General features: G+C 39.9%; 1 protein-coding gene across 1 annotated transcript in view; it reads right to left on the bottom strand.

The window, feature by feature from the left end:
* SYCP2L (synaptonemal complex protein 2 like) overlaps positions 1 to 12165 on the bottom strand; it is a 28603-nt gene that overhangs the window by 2142 nt on the left and 14296 nt on the right. Inside the window, exons 22-32 of the mRNA XM_027654090.1 lie at positions 10855 to 10903; positions 9659 to 9714; positions 8979 to 9033; positions 8262 to 8418; positions 7124 to 7173; positions 6020 to 6116; positions 5507 to 5598; positions 5278 to 5341; positions 3467 to 3598; positions 2599 to 2723; positions 1165 to 1259 (exon numbers count right to left, since the gene is read on the bottom strand). Coding sequence (XP_027509891.1) covers positions 1165 to 1259; positions 2599 to 2723; positions 3467 to 3598; positions 5278 to 5341; positions 5507 to 5598; positions 6020 to 6116; positions 7124 to 7173; positions 8262 to 8418; positions 8979 to 9033; positions 9659 to 9714; positions 10855 to 10903 — 972 coding nt within the window. The remainder of the gene's footprint in view (positions 1 to 1164; positions 1260 to 2598; positions 2724 to 3466; positions 3599 to 5277; positions 5342 to 5506; positions 5599 to 6019; positions 6117 to 7123; positions 7174 to 8261; positions 8419 to 8978; positions 9034 to 9658; positions 9715 to 10854; positions 10904 to 12165) is intronic.

Raw genomic sequence — 12165 nt, 5'->3', positions numbered from 1 at the left:
TTCTTCCAGCTCCAGGAAGTTCAGCAGAGATTTCCCAAGCTGAAGACTTCTCTAAGGTCCCTTCCAACCCAAACCATTCTGTGATTCCATCTTGACACAATGTCTAATGGATTTTCCTACCACAGATTTGATATATACACTGTTGTCACAGGATGCCATCAATTTCTAAACCTTAACCAATAACACCCTTATCCACTTGAGTTTGCCACCATTCCCTTGGCAGTGAGGTAGGACAAATTTGGCACAGCTCTGTCTCCACTATCCTGTGACTCTGGTTGGATCCAGGTTACTTAGTTAGCAACATCAAAACATGGCAGCAGCTCACTGCCATCAACTCTTACCTTTCACCCCAAAACATTAATTTTTTTTCTTTTGGAACTCAAACTTCTCCATCTACCTTAATGGCAAGTAAGTTCAACTCATAGAGGTCCCATTGATACTAGGAATTTTTCACTTTAGGAGTTATTATTTCGTACTAAATTTGCTCTAAATCCTGTAAACTGACTGTGTAGTGGATACAGAGGCCTGATAGACTTAATTACTTCTTAGACTGTGCTTGTATTTCACTTATAACAAATCCACAAATATTAGAATTGATTTTTTAATCTATCTGCTATCTAAGAAATTTGACAACCTGTAAAGCAAAACAACTTTCTTAAAGCCCAAGTTGGTGAATGCCTGTATAGCCCACTTCTGGCACTTATTTCATGCACATGGAAAAAATCTACAGAAATGGGCCTATAACAGATCCCTTTTCTTCTCCCTCACTTCATTAAGTAGATCAGAATCTGGCTTCTTTCTTAAACAATTTAGAAACAGAAACAAAAAAGTGCAAGAAGAAAATTTTTAAACAGATTTGTGAACACTGATGACAACCAGAAGATAGTTCAAGGACTGCTTCATGAACTGCTTGTAACTCAAGTTTGCTTTGCATTAATGAATCCATCCACTCTTCTCCTACAGGAAAAATCAGGATCAATCTCAGGAGCTACATTTTTGAAAGTTTTCTTGCAGAAAAACAAAATAAAACAAAAAAAGGGACACACAAAAGCTATTTTGCCTTACAAACCATAAGGGCAGTAGCTGACTGTCAGGTTTGCTTTCCCTATCAATCAAAATCTACACAAAATTGAAACTGTTTTCAGCCAGCACCAGACAGCTTACCTGCACTGGTGTATCTGGTTCAGCAGGGCAGACAAGTTCTTCTCCGAAGACCTCAGGGCATTCTGTGTGCTGATCTCCATCCTTTTGTACCGGGCCTAGCCACAGGATGCACCTTTAGGGATGGGCAATGCCCCAGGTCAAAACCTGTAAATCTAGTTTGCAAAACCTTTCCCTGGAATGCAAATCCCTCTGTGGGCTGCCATTCAGCTTAGCAGAAACCATCGTAAGTCAAATTTAAACAGCAGTGAGGTGACACATAGGTACTACAAATATGAACTGACTTCATTTAGCCACACTAGTTACACCAACAAGCCTCTGTGTAACCCAGGTAACTTCAGGTTGGGGTCATATTATCTAGTCAGTGAAGAGGCAAGCTTCACCTACACTTAACAGCTGCCCAAAACCAGGTCTTTGTTAGCACTATTTCAGGTCAACATTTATACAGGCAGTGTGCATTTCAACACACTTAACAGCTGCCCAAAAGTAGGTCTTTGTTAGCACTATTTCAGGTCAACATTTATACAGGCAGTGTGCATTTTAATCTTAACTGATTTGTAAATGCATCCACCTTCAGCCTTGATTCAAGGATTTAGTATCAAAAAGTTTAGTGTGAATACCTAGCAGTAGTTGGAAAGAAAAAAAAAAAAAAATCCACTCACTGTAAGTCTGCTCTGCCACATCTGGTTTGTTCAAAGCTTTTGACCACAAGAAGATTTTCTAATAGGTCAGACACTGTTCTCTCATATTAAATGTGGTTTAATGTCCACATTACTTGTTATAGCTAAATCAACAATAGCAGTTGATTGCTTGCATCTTAAGTAGGTCTGTACAGTTGGGTGAACCAGGAATAGACAGCTCACTACAAACTGTGCAGCTAACACCTCCACATACCATTAATTTCAAAGCATGTCCTTATGGATCTATGCATGTTCTAGTCAATAGATGCAGCCTGTATTGCTTTCTGGTTTTCATCATGAAAAAGTTGCTTGATCTTACATTTCAGTGAAACTGCTCTATGCTCCAAAAGGGACTTTTTCTATTTTTGATATGTGTTCATGAGGAAAATGACCCACAGTTCCAGCATAGGTACACTGTCACTACACTGGGTTACTTTTCAAAAAGCTTTGATCCCTCCCCTCTGAGGAAAGTATTTAAAGTGCCTAACCAAATCTGATGTTCCAACCTACATGTAGAGACAAAAAGAAGGAAAAAGCTAATTAAAACTTCCTTTATGTCTTCCCTGTAACATTTCTCAGAATATACAGGTTATGTAGAATACTGCTAAGAGCTTCAGACTAACAAACACTTCAGCCAAAGCCCTGGTCTTGGGTAAAAAAATAAATATCTGATACTTGCACCAACTCCTCTGGAGATAAAAAGGTAATTTCACATAATATGATAAATTGCCACACACAGTAAGAGAGCACACATTACCCAGAACAGTTTCTTCAGCTGGTCAACAAAGCTTTGAAATGCAGTAATCACTCCTGAATTACTGAAGTCTTCATGTTGCATCTTGGAAAAAAACACATCACCCACACTATCATCCATTTCCTGACCTAGGAGGAAGCGTATGCCCAGTTAGCATCATGCTGGAGGGCTTATTGGAATATAAGCCTTCCTGCTACTGAAGGGTTTGTCATTCATGGAAGCACCAACTTTTGTTATAGAGTTGGAATCTGAGTCTTGTTCTCATAAGCAGGAGGAAAACTGGCCCAAAACTCCACTGAGAAATACTTGTTAGCAGCAAGGAACAAGAGGCACAATAGAGCAACACAAAGAGCAGTATATTTACAGACAGTGAGGCAAAAGCACAACATAAGGGAATTTAAAAAAAAAAAAAGTTGCCACTGTTTTCCTGTCTTCTACTTATTCATTGCAAAGAAGGCCTAATCCCCTTGTGCTTGGAGTTAGCAGTGTTTTGCAGTTACTCTGTCCATTATCTGCATGCTTTTTTTTTAGTTCCTGTGTTTTGTTGGGGGTGTTTTTTGTTTGTTTGGGTTTTTTGTTTTGGTTTGGTTTTTTTTAATAGCTCTAGACAGTCACTATTCAGGAAGACTAGAAAGTGCGGATATCATTGAGCAGCTTACTGAGCGGAACCCAAATTTCCTCATTCACACCTACACATATGGTTCCAATGACAGTGATGCAATATGCACCTTCTGTTAATTTTGGACTTTGGAGAAGTTAGCCTTGCTACAGACACATCTCCTCAAGCTTCCGTATGACTATGATTTCCACTATAACAAAAGAAAAGCTGAAAGCATTTAAACCTTGACCTTAATTGCCAATCTGACTTTACCTTTTTGGATCTCTGCTTCCTCTTCTACTGAATCAAAAATTTTCCTTGGTTTATAGTTAGTGTCAGGAGATGAATGATTTGTCTCCCAGCTGGAAAATTTAAGCTTTTTTATGACAGTGCTTTCTAATATATCTGGAAAGAGAAGAGAAAATATTTCAGAAAAGACCGGTTCTTCTGCATGAGGTACATGACAGTACCTGCTCAAGCAGAAACCACCATTGGAATTACCAATGCTTCAGAAAAGTAGGCAACTTCATTTTAGCATCTGAAATCACACTTACAGGACAGGATAAGACTTCACTAGCAAGCATCTTCCCTTGCAAAAGCAGGCAACTAGACTGCCTAGAGTTATGCAGATAACTGGAAAGTTAACATGTCTCCATCTTAAAGATAATTTGCTCTCTTGACCTGCTATTCTAACCATAAAAAACCTCTTGTCCAGCTTCTTCACACTTCCAACCAAAGCTTGCAATCTGTTTATGTTACTAAGCTAATTCCAGCTTCTCCTTACAAGAAAAAAACGAAACCAACCCCCAAAACCCATGCATAAACACAATAGAGGGGAAAAATACCTAACCACACTCATAACAGCCACCTTTCTGCAGCTTCACTAGAGTTGCTATACAATAGCTTTTAATCCAGAAAAAAACTTAGAAACATGCTGAGGGAGACTACAGCCTGTATTTTAAGGAAAATTTGCCTAAAAGGAAAAAAAAATATCCCTTTGTCTCACTAATCACTTTTCTCAACTTCAGTGAGAGACCAGCGATGACTGCAGTCTCCATAGTGCAGAAAGGAAGGTGGTGGGGGCCCAAGACAAGGAGGACAGTCAGAACACAAGAAGCATCCTGAAGCAGATTTTGGGTTCATAAAGAAAGAATTCAAATGCAGTCACAGATCACACTTGAAATTTCTGAACATAAGCCTATTTGTGCCTTCTCATGACATCAACTCCTGTCCAATAGTAAGGCTGTACAGTAAACAGTGATAAAAAAAAAAAATCAAGTCCGCAGCACTTATCTTCCCCCAAAATTAAGTAGATTTGTTGGTGCAGTGACAGTGTATTTTGAAACTGCAGGACAGGTAAGAGATATATAGGGAACACAAATATAGCCAGGTCATTAAAAAAGGGATGCTTTTGTTCAGTGACTTGATTCATAGTCACAGCAATAACTTTAAGACAGTCTCTCAAAACTACACCAGTATTGAGAAGATTAGTATGAAAACAATCCATTGCTGCTCAACTTTCCTGAAGTTTGGTTGTTTTCAATCACAAAGAGACTGTGCTGCAATTCTGACTTAGTTTTATGCAGATTCAGTTTCATTAAAAAAAAATTCCTTAAGTCAACTACCCCAAAAAAAAAGCTACAGCAGTAATAAGCATTACCCAAGTCATCATTTACCAAATGCTTATAGCAATGGTCTGTGTCTCTGCTCTTAGGTATAAAGTCAACAACTTTAAGAAAGGCTTGTTCTTTTTAAACTGAAGTTGCAGTACATTTTCAAATCATTAAAAAGTATGTTCTGTGTGTCTCTTGGGTCACTAGTTTGCAAATCCCCAGCTCTTAGTAGTTACACTACAAGTTCCTCTGTGATCAAGAACAGGATTTAGGGATTAGCAATGAATTCAAACATGTATATAAAATCATCTTACCATAGTCGGTCATAATATACAAAAGAGTGAAACAGAACTTAGCAAAAAATTATCTCAAGAAAAGTCAGTGCTATTTTGTCTTTGAAAGCAAATAATGCTTTGGCAATGCCCCTTTCTGCTTTTTAACAACCCTTCCATGTTATCAAGAATAACAAACCTGAGTCCTTCCGCTTAGTACTTTCTTCTTCTCTAGTCAAATTTCCAGGTGCTTCACGTAACTTCTAAGGAGAGAAAGAAAACAAAGTAAGAAGGTATCCACCCCATACTGCAGGCAAGCTGTCAGGGACTTGTCTAGTTATAGGAAAAAAAGTGACAAGATGCATTGGTTTTAGATGAGAAGTAGCCTGACAGCGGACTGGAAGGAGTTTAAGCACTGCATACTGCACCTGCACAGCCTTCTCCACATCACTGGCATAGCCCCTGGCAGACACACCTGGTGATAGCGAATCCTCTTTGGGCTCTTTTGAGAGCGTTTCTTCTGCATGAGAGATCAGTCAAATGACACAGGCAACAGAGGTTGAATCCTGCATTGACTAGGAACCTCAATTTAATGACAACAACAACAACAAAAAAAAATCTCCACCCTCTTTATCTCTTTACACAGGGAAGAGATGGTGGCTCGAACTCAGTCCAAAGGCTGTTTTCTTCATGGCTGTCAATTAAATTCTTTCCTTCATCTCTCATTAGTCCTAGCTAATGTTCTCCCTGCATAAGAGTATCCATGCAAACAATATCCAGCCCTCACAGCCCTTATAAAAAATATCACCAAGCAGAATGCTTATGAAGAAAATGTGAACGCAAACAGCAAAATCAAAAAGAAAAACCAACCCAAAAAGTACAGACCCATATGTATCAAAACAGCTTTTCTAATGCACTGAAGAAGATTAAAATAGAAATACCAGCATGATCCACTGTAGGTAAATCACCTCCCTTGGTGCTAAATCTGCTTTTTTCCCTTAGCATCTCCTTTTTAATTCTTTTCCTTGATTCTCCCCCCTGAAACAAAACAGAGTCTAAGTATTTATTTTATTTAAACATTACTAAAGAACTAGGGGCTTGGGCTGTTGTTTTAGTTGGTTGGTTTGGTTTTTTACGTACACTAAGGGCAGAGATACACTTGAAATATGCCTAACATACTGATGGCTCTCTAATACTGAAGGAGACCTGTGCCCTGAAGTTCAATGCATGCATCACTTTTCCCTTTAGCCATCAGAGTTGTACATTTGATATTTTTAATAAGCAGAATAGAAGTATTATAGTCAAGAGAGTAAAAAAAAAATTTCCAGAGGAAAATAAAAGCTTTTAATGCAACTAAGCGTTCTGGAGAGTTTCTTTCAAAACTTTCTGTATTTCAAATATATTTTGATTGAGATATATTTGATATATGGCATTAACAGCTGGGCACTGGAAAAGCCTGACATAACTCAATTTTATTTTATTTGCTTGATGTATGTCTGGTCCACCAACTCCTCCATTGCTACATTATCCACTGTTAGTTTTCCCAGAGCTATAGCTGAAAACAGAAATGATGGTGTATGAACCAGGACTTGTGGTGTGAGCACAGGACTTGGAATAAAAGTTCTGAAATTTGTCAGCAAAGCAGAGGTGAACGCGAGCTTTCCCAAGGCACTGCACAATACAGGGCAGAAGACAGTATGGGAACACAGTCTTGTAGGGCCCAGTCGGGATTTCTGCAGGTATTTAGATAGGCAGCTGTGTCAAGGCAAGTGTCACACCAAGTCCAATTTTTCACTTGTCAACGGTAAATATCACTCCAGGACAACATACTCAGGACTCAGACACAGTTGTTTCTACAAAGTTTCCCATGTTTCCTTAAGGCCTCCTCTAGCAGACCAACAGAGTCTCAGCAACACTTAGACAAATCTGTCCATCAGAACATTTGAGAAGATAGATAGCACCAATTTATTTAATTCTCACTCATTTGTACACATTTTACATGTATGTTTTTAAATCTGAGACACCTAAGCATGACACCACCTTACCTTCTTTGACGCGTAGTCACTGCCACTACTTGCGGAAGACATTGGAAGCACTGCAAGGAAAAAAGCTTACCTGGTCACAAAGTTAAGTGTGTACTTTACCCTGTTACCTGAGTTAACCATGATGCTAACCTTTTCAGCTTGGTTTTCTGGGTATTTGCAAGATTAAATGCCACAAGACTTACAGTAAGCTTCAAAAAACACCCTTTTACTAACAAAGCCCTTTCTCTAACAAAGCCAGATACAATGATGCAAACATAGACAACTCCAGAGCAGCCAAGAAAAAAGGCAGGTTCTGCATCTTGTCTGATGGTCCCTAAGTCCTAGGCAGGATGTGTGGGCTGACACTGGAGTGAGAACAACTCCCAAGGAAACATGGTAAAAAGGATAATTTCAACCTCAACTTTCTTTTGCTTTTTCATCCCCACTGAATCCAACAGCTACCTGAGAAAGTATCATTCTCCATGAATGGGACAGACACATTCCATCTCATTCAGAGCAATTTGGTTTGCATTTGGAGGTCACAGCAGTAGATGGTCATGGAGCAGGCTGTAGGGGAGGTTTGCTCTTGGGCAGGTCTGAGCAGAGAATGCTATCCGTGATTTGCAAAATCAAATGTGATTATTTCTAAGAGGACAATTGGTCTATCAGTGTATAAAAAGGGAGCAGAGTGCCACGGTCTGCAAACTGTCAGGTTTTTCAAGGTTTGCTTCGCCAAGTCAATCATGTTTCTGGGGAGATGAGGAGAGGAAAGTTATAGGGAGGAGGTGTGGTAGCTTTAAAGAGGTCTTCCTGTTGTGTTCAAGAGCACCAACACAGTCACCAGCTCGGGACTCAGGGGCCCTTCACCATCAACACATAGAGGGTTACACCCACACAGATGTTTAAGTGCCAGATTTCCACCCAGATATTTCAACCCCACTCTGGGAAGGGAACCACCAGAGACCAGCTCAAGCACAAGAGTGCGCAATGAACCTCCTCCACAGGGCACCCCTTGCTGCCAGCCTCAAACCTGCTCCCTCCCACTCAGGAGGATTAGGATTTGGCTGAACACTCTCAAATCGTCACCAGCCATTTGCTTTTCTGCAGTACAGCACAGCACATCAAGCATAGCTAAATGCCAGTAGGGGACTACACTTACCTTTCAATTTACTTCTCACCCTTGTTCTTTTTCGGGTATAGTCAAGAGATTTTGGCACCGACTGTATCTGAGAGTCAAGGATCCAGCTTTTTTCACTCTGACCAGTGCTTGTATTTTCATTGTTGCTTTCAGAAAAAAGATGTTTCCTGTAGCTGGACTAAAGACCCTCTTAAGAGTGAGTTCTGCTTAATCAGCTCACTGAGAAGACCCTCAGCCATTCCCATTAAAATTACTGTCAAGTTACTCCATTTCTTCCTCCCAACAGTGCAACATGTAAAACATTTTAAGCTGTGAAATCTGCCAAAACAGTCACAGTTAGCTGTCAAATCACCAGAATAAAAGCACTGAGAGGCAGATGATTGCCCTTTGCCAATATGGGGTTGTTACAGTATCCTACTTCCTCTTCTTCCCCCCTTTCCTGTGTTTAAAAGTGGTCTTGCAAGAAGGAAAACTTCAGCATGCCTGAGCTGCAGCCAACAGCACATCAGTGGGGCAAAAAAAAAAAAAAATGTAACAGACAATTCACTCGCTGGCAGTGATGGTCCACCCTGAGTGCTGCTTTCAGTAGCAACAAACAGGCTATTTAGAGGTTACCAGGTTCATATTTGTCCATCTCTGCCCCAGGTAAGGTTTAAACCTCAGCCTCTTTAGGGGTGCAACAGATTTGTACAGATGGACAAACACAGCTCTAGGGATGAAAAAGCCCAGAAAACCTACCTGCCTTCTCTCGAGCTTGTTTGATTCCTTGTTCTTGTTTTTTACTTCATAAGTCCTGCCAAGTAGCACATAAAGACCCAAACTAGACAAGCGAACACTAAGGGTAGCACACCACAGAAGGGGCACAGTCAAACAGAAATCGCAGGAAGGTTCCTTGAGAGATCAGCACAAGAACCAAACTCCTTAACGTGCAGTCACTAGCCAAATTTTTCTCTGCGTGGTTTTTGAAAGTAGCAACTCAGGGATATTTATAAATTAGCATTTTTTTTTAAACAGAAATTAACCTACATACTTGGAGGTCCAAGTTCCTGGCAGCTTGCTATAATTGGGAGGCAGCCAAAGCAAGGCAGAGAGTTAAAGCATTTTTCAAAAATTAAGTCAGTAGTTTACACATACGATCAGATAAGGACGATATTTAAGAGTTAAAGTCATGTTAAAATCTTATTATAATCAAAGTAGACAGGAGTCTCTATTCTTTCCCATAACCTTTATATTCTCAGTTGCTATTTAAAAATTAGTACCAATAGCATCCACAGACACCATGGTAGTTAAGCAAAGAACTATTGTATTAGAAAAATCACACAGTCTTTTTGATCCTAACTTAAAAAAGCTTAACAAAAGCTATAAAGTCTTTTTCACATGGCAAAAAGTTCATAAATGGTACATGTATGATCCTGTACCTCTGACTTTGTGAAGAAGCTTTCTGACCAAGAATCTTTCCTTTGGCTTCAGCAACCTGAAAAAGAAGAAGATATTTGTCTTTGAGTCCGGCTACCCCATAAAATAATCTACATAATTATATGTATCAAACTCAAGAGTCCAGCATGGAAATGTCACCTTTTAAGGGAGTGGAATTTGTTGATTGAAACAGTGTCCTAAATTATAATAGACAAACACTTGTTGTCTTAAACAGAGTTACTTTCTCCTTTCCCTGCTTTATGAGTAATGCTCATTTTAAGCACTAACGTCATAAGAAACATCATTTTAATCAATAACACCACTGCTAGTAGCACGTGTAAACACAGAACACGGTCCCTGGACAGCCTTGGGACGGGGTTGCTGAGACGCGGGGCAGGATGCCATGGAACAGGGATTTATGCTGACACCCAGTGGCAGTAGCAAAGATCGGACAATGTCCCGTTTAGAAGAGAAAATTGGGGTGTCCCATTCATCACCCATTGCCATAGAATTAGCAGCAGGTGGCAGTGACATCTCTCACACTAGGAAAGAGGTTGAAAGCCAAAGGGTTTCTGCAGCAGAGCCACCTTGGTGGAAGCCATCAGGAGTATGTTTACACTTCTTCAGAAAACTCACACGGGTCAAAGTTTCAAAGCAAGTAAAGCAACTCGTTATTTTTCATTTTTTCAAGGGTCTGCAAAATACAAGTCAAGCAGAACTTCCAAAACAATTTTGTGAGGACTGGCTTTTAACCAGGGATTCCTAATTTGCAAAGCATGGCTTGAAATGGATTTCAGTCTCTTCTGTCTAGCCTAGAAGCACAAAGCAGATGCTCAGCAATCTGCTTTTGATACTCAGCAAAACACAAAGGAAGGTTGGCCTTCAATCACAGAGATACCCCATGGCCTCACTCAAGCAACAGCTCAGATTTCTGTTAGCGATATCATACACTTCCCACCACAAAATTCAAGCAGTGATGAGTATTCTCCCTACTCAAAAAAAAAAAAAAAAAAAAAAGAATCAATTTCCACCACACAAACAAAAAAAGTCTCAGATTCCCAGCTGTCTGTTTTGCTATAACAGTGTGTCCATCCTTCCAGCATTTCTGCAGCAAACTATGTCCCCTCCTGCAAGTTACTACTCTGTTAGGTGTTGAGCTGGGACCACACCTCTTAACAACTTCTGTTCTCAACTTTACCTTTTCATGACTTGAAGAGTCTGAGTTTTCAAAGTCAAAGACTTCCTTCCTGCAAGACAACATATATATGGAAGCGACATACAACCATGAAGAATCACCTCATAGAACTTCACTAAGATTATGGGGGTAATAATGTGGTTTGTTTCTGTCCCACTCTCCCACTACAGGCTCAAACACTTTCTGTGACTAAATGGACTGCTTTCACAGCTTCTAAAAAATACTTTCCCCTTTCCTACCTAGTTTCTCTTGTTCTCTGTCTTGACTTTCAATCTTTCGATTTTAACTCTTATTTTAAGAGAAATATTCAAACGATACAAATTAGTCTATCCCTGTTTACATATTGGACATTTTCTCCCCACATCACCAATAATAGTACACGGTAGGAAGAAATAAGTAATGGAAATATAATACCTGAGGCATTTTTTCAAAAAAATTCATGTACTTGCCTTTCGAAAATTCCAATATTCAATGTTCTGTGTACATCTAGATTTTGGTTTCATGTCTTTCAACATTTAAACTTAACTGTACCTTTCTTGTTTTCTCCAAATTGTTACTATTTTAAAAAATCCTAGAACTATTGCTCAGCAAACAGTACACCCTCTCGTTATTATTGAAAGAACGGGAAAACCAAAGAACTGAGCTCCTCGTTAAAGCCTCCACTCCTGAGGGAAGGACACGCTCATTTCCTGACGAAACACTAGAGGGAGCAGAATGACCGAACTAAGTAGTTCTTCACCTCTAGCTTCTACAATGCTACTCCTGTTTTAAAACTGGTATTTGTGGCACCAAATTATTTGGTCTTAAAACACACAACTTGTAGTCCTGATGAAGTCCTGCATCAAGTTTTCCTATTCTTATGTACAATCAATCAAAAAATCCATCTAAGCCCTCATGGGGTTTTTTTTTTGATCTAAGAGTCGGTAGGCCAAAGCAGGAAGCCTCAAGGAAGCTCCAGAACAGCAGCAGAGATCCTCATATACAGTTCATTTGCTCTTCCACCCAGCAGAAGGCATTAACTTGACCACAACACTTGGCAGAGACCACAGGAGGAGCGAGCCACATGTCAGACTTTCAGTGCCACAGGTTGCAGTGCCCCCAGACCCTCGAGTGCTTCTGCTCACACTGCCACTAGCTTTGGATGTGAGGAGACAAACAGAGAAAGACTGTCCTGGAACTCTAGCACACATCATGCTGGATATTGGAACAATATCCAAAAAAGCTTACGTATTTGTGAAAGAGGCTGACACTCATAACTCTACTCACTGGAGGATGGGAGGATTATATTTGGGTAAGGAAAAATGGAAAAGCCAA

Source organism: Corapipo altera, unplaced genomic scaffold (genome assembly GCF_003945725.1).
Source record: "Corapipo altera isolate COAL_440 unplaced genomic scaffold, ASM394572v1 60, whole genome shotgun sequence".
NCBI classification, from domain to species: Eukaryota; Metazoa; Chordata; class Aves; order Passeriformes; family Pipridae; genus Corapipo; species Corapipo altera.
The sequence above is the reverse complement of the archived record's forward strand: the minus strand, read 5'-3'. Positions and strand labels throughout refer to the sequence as shown.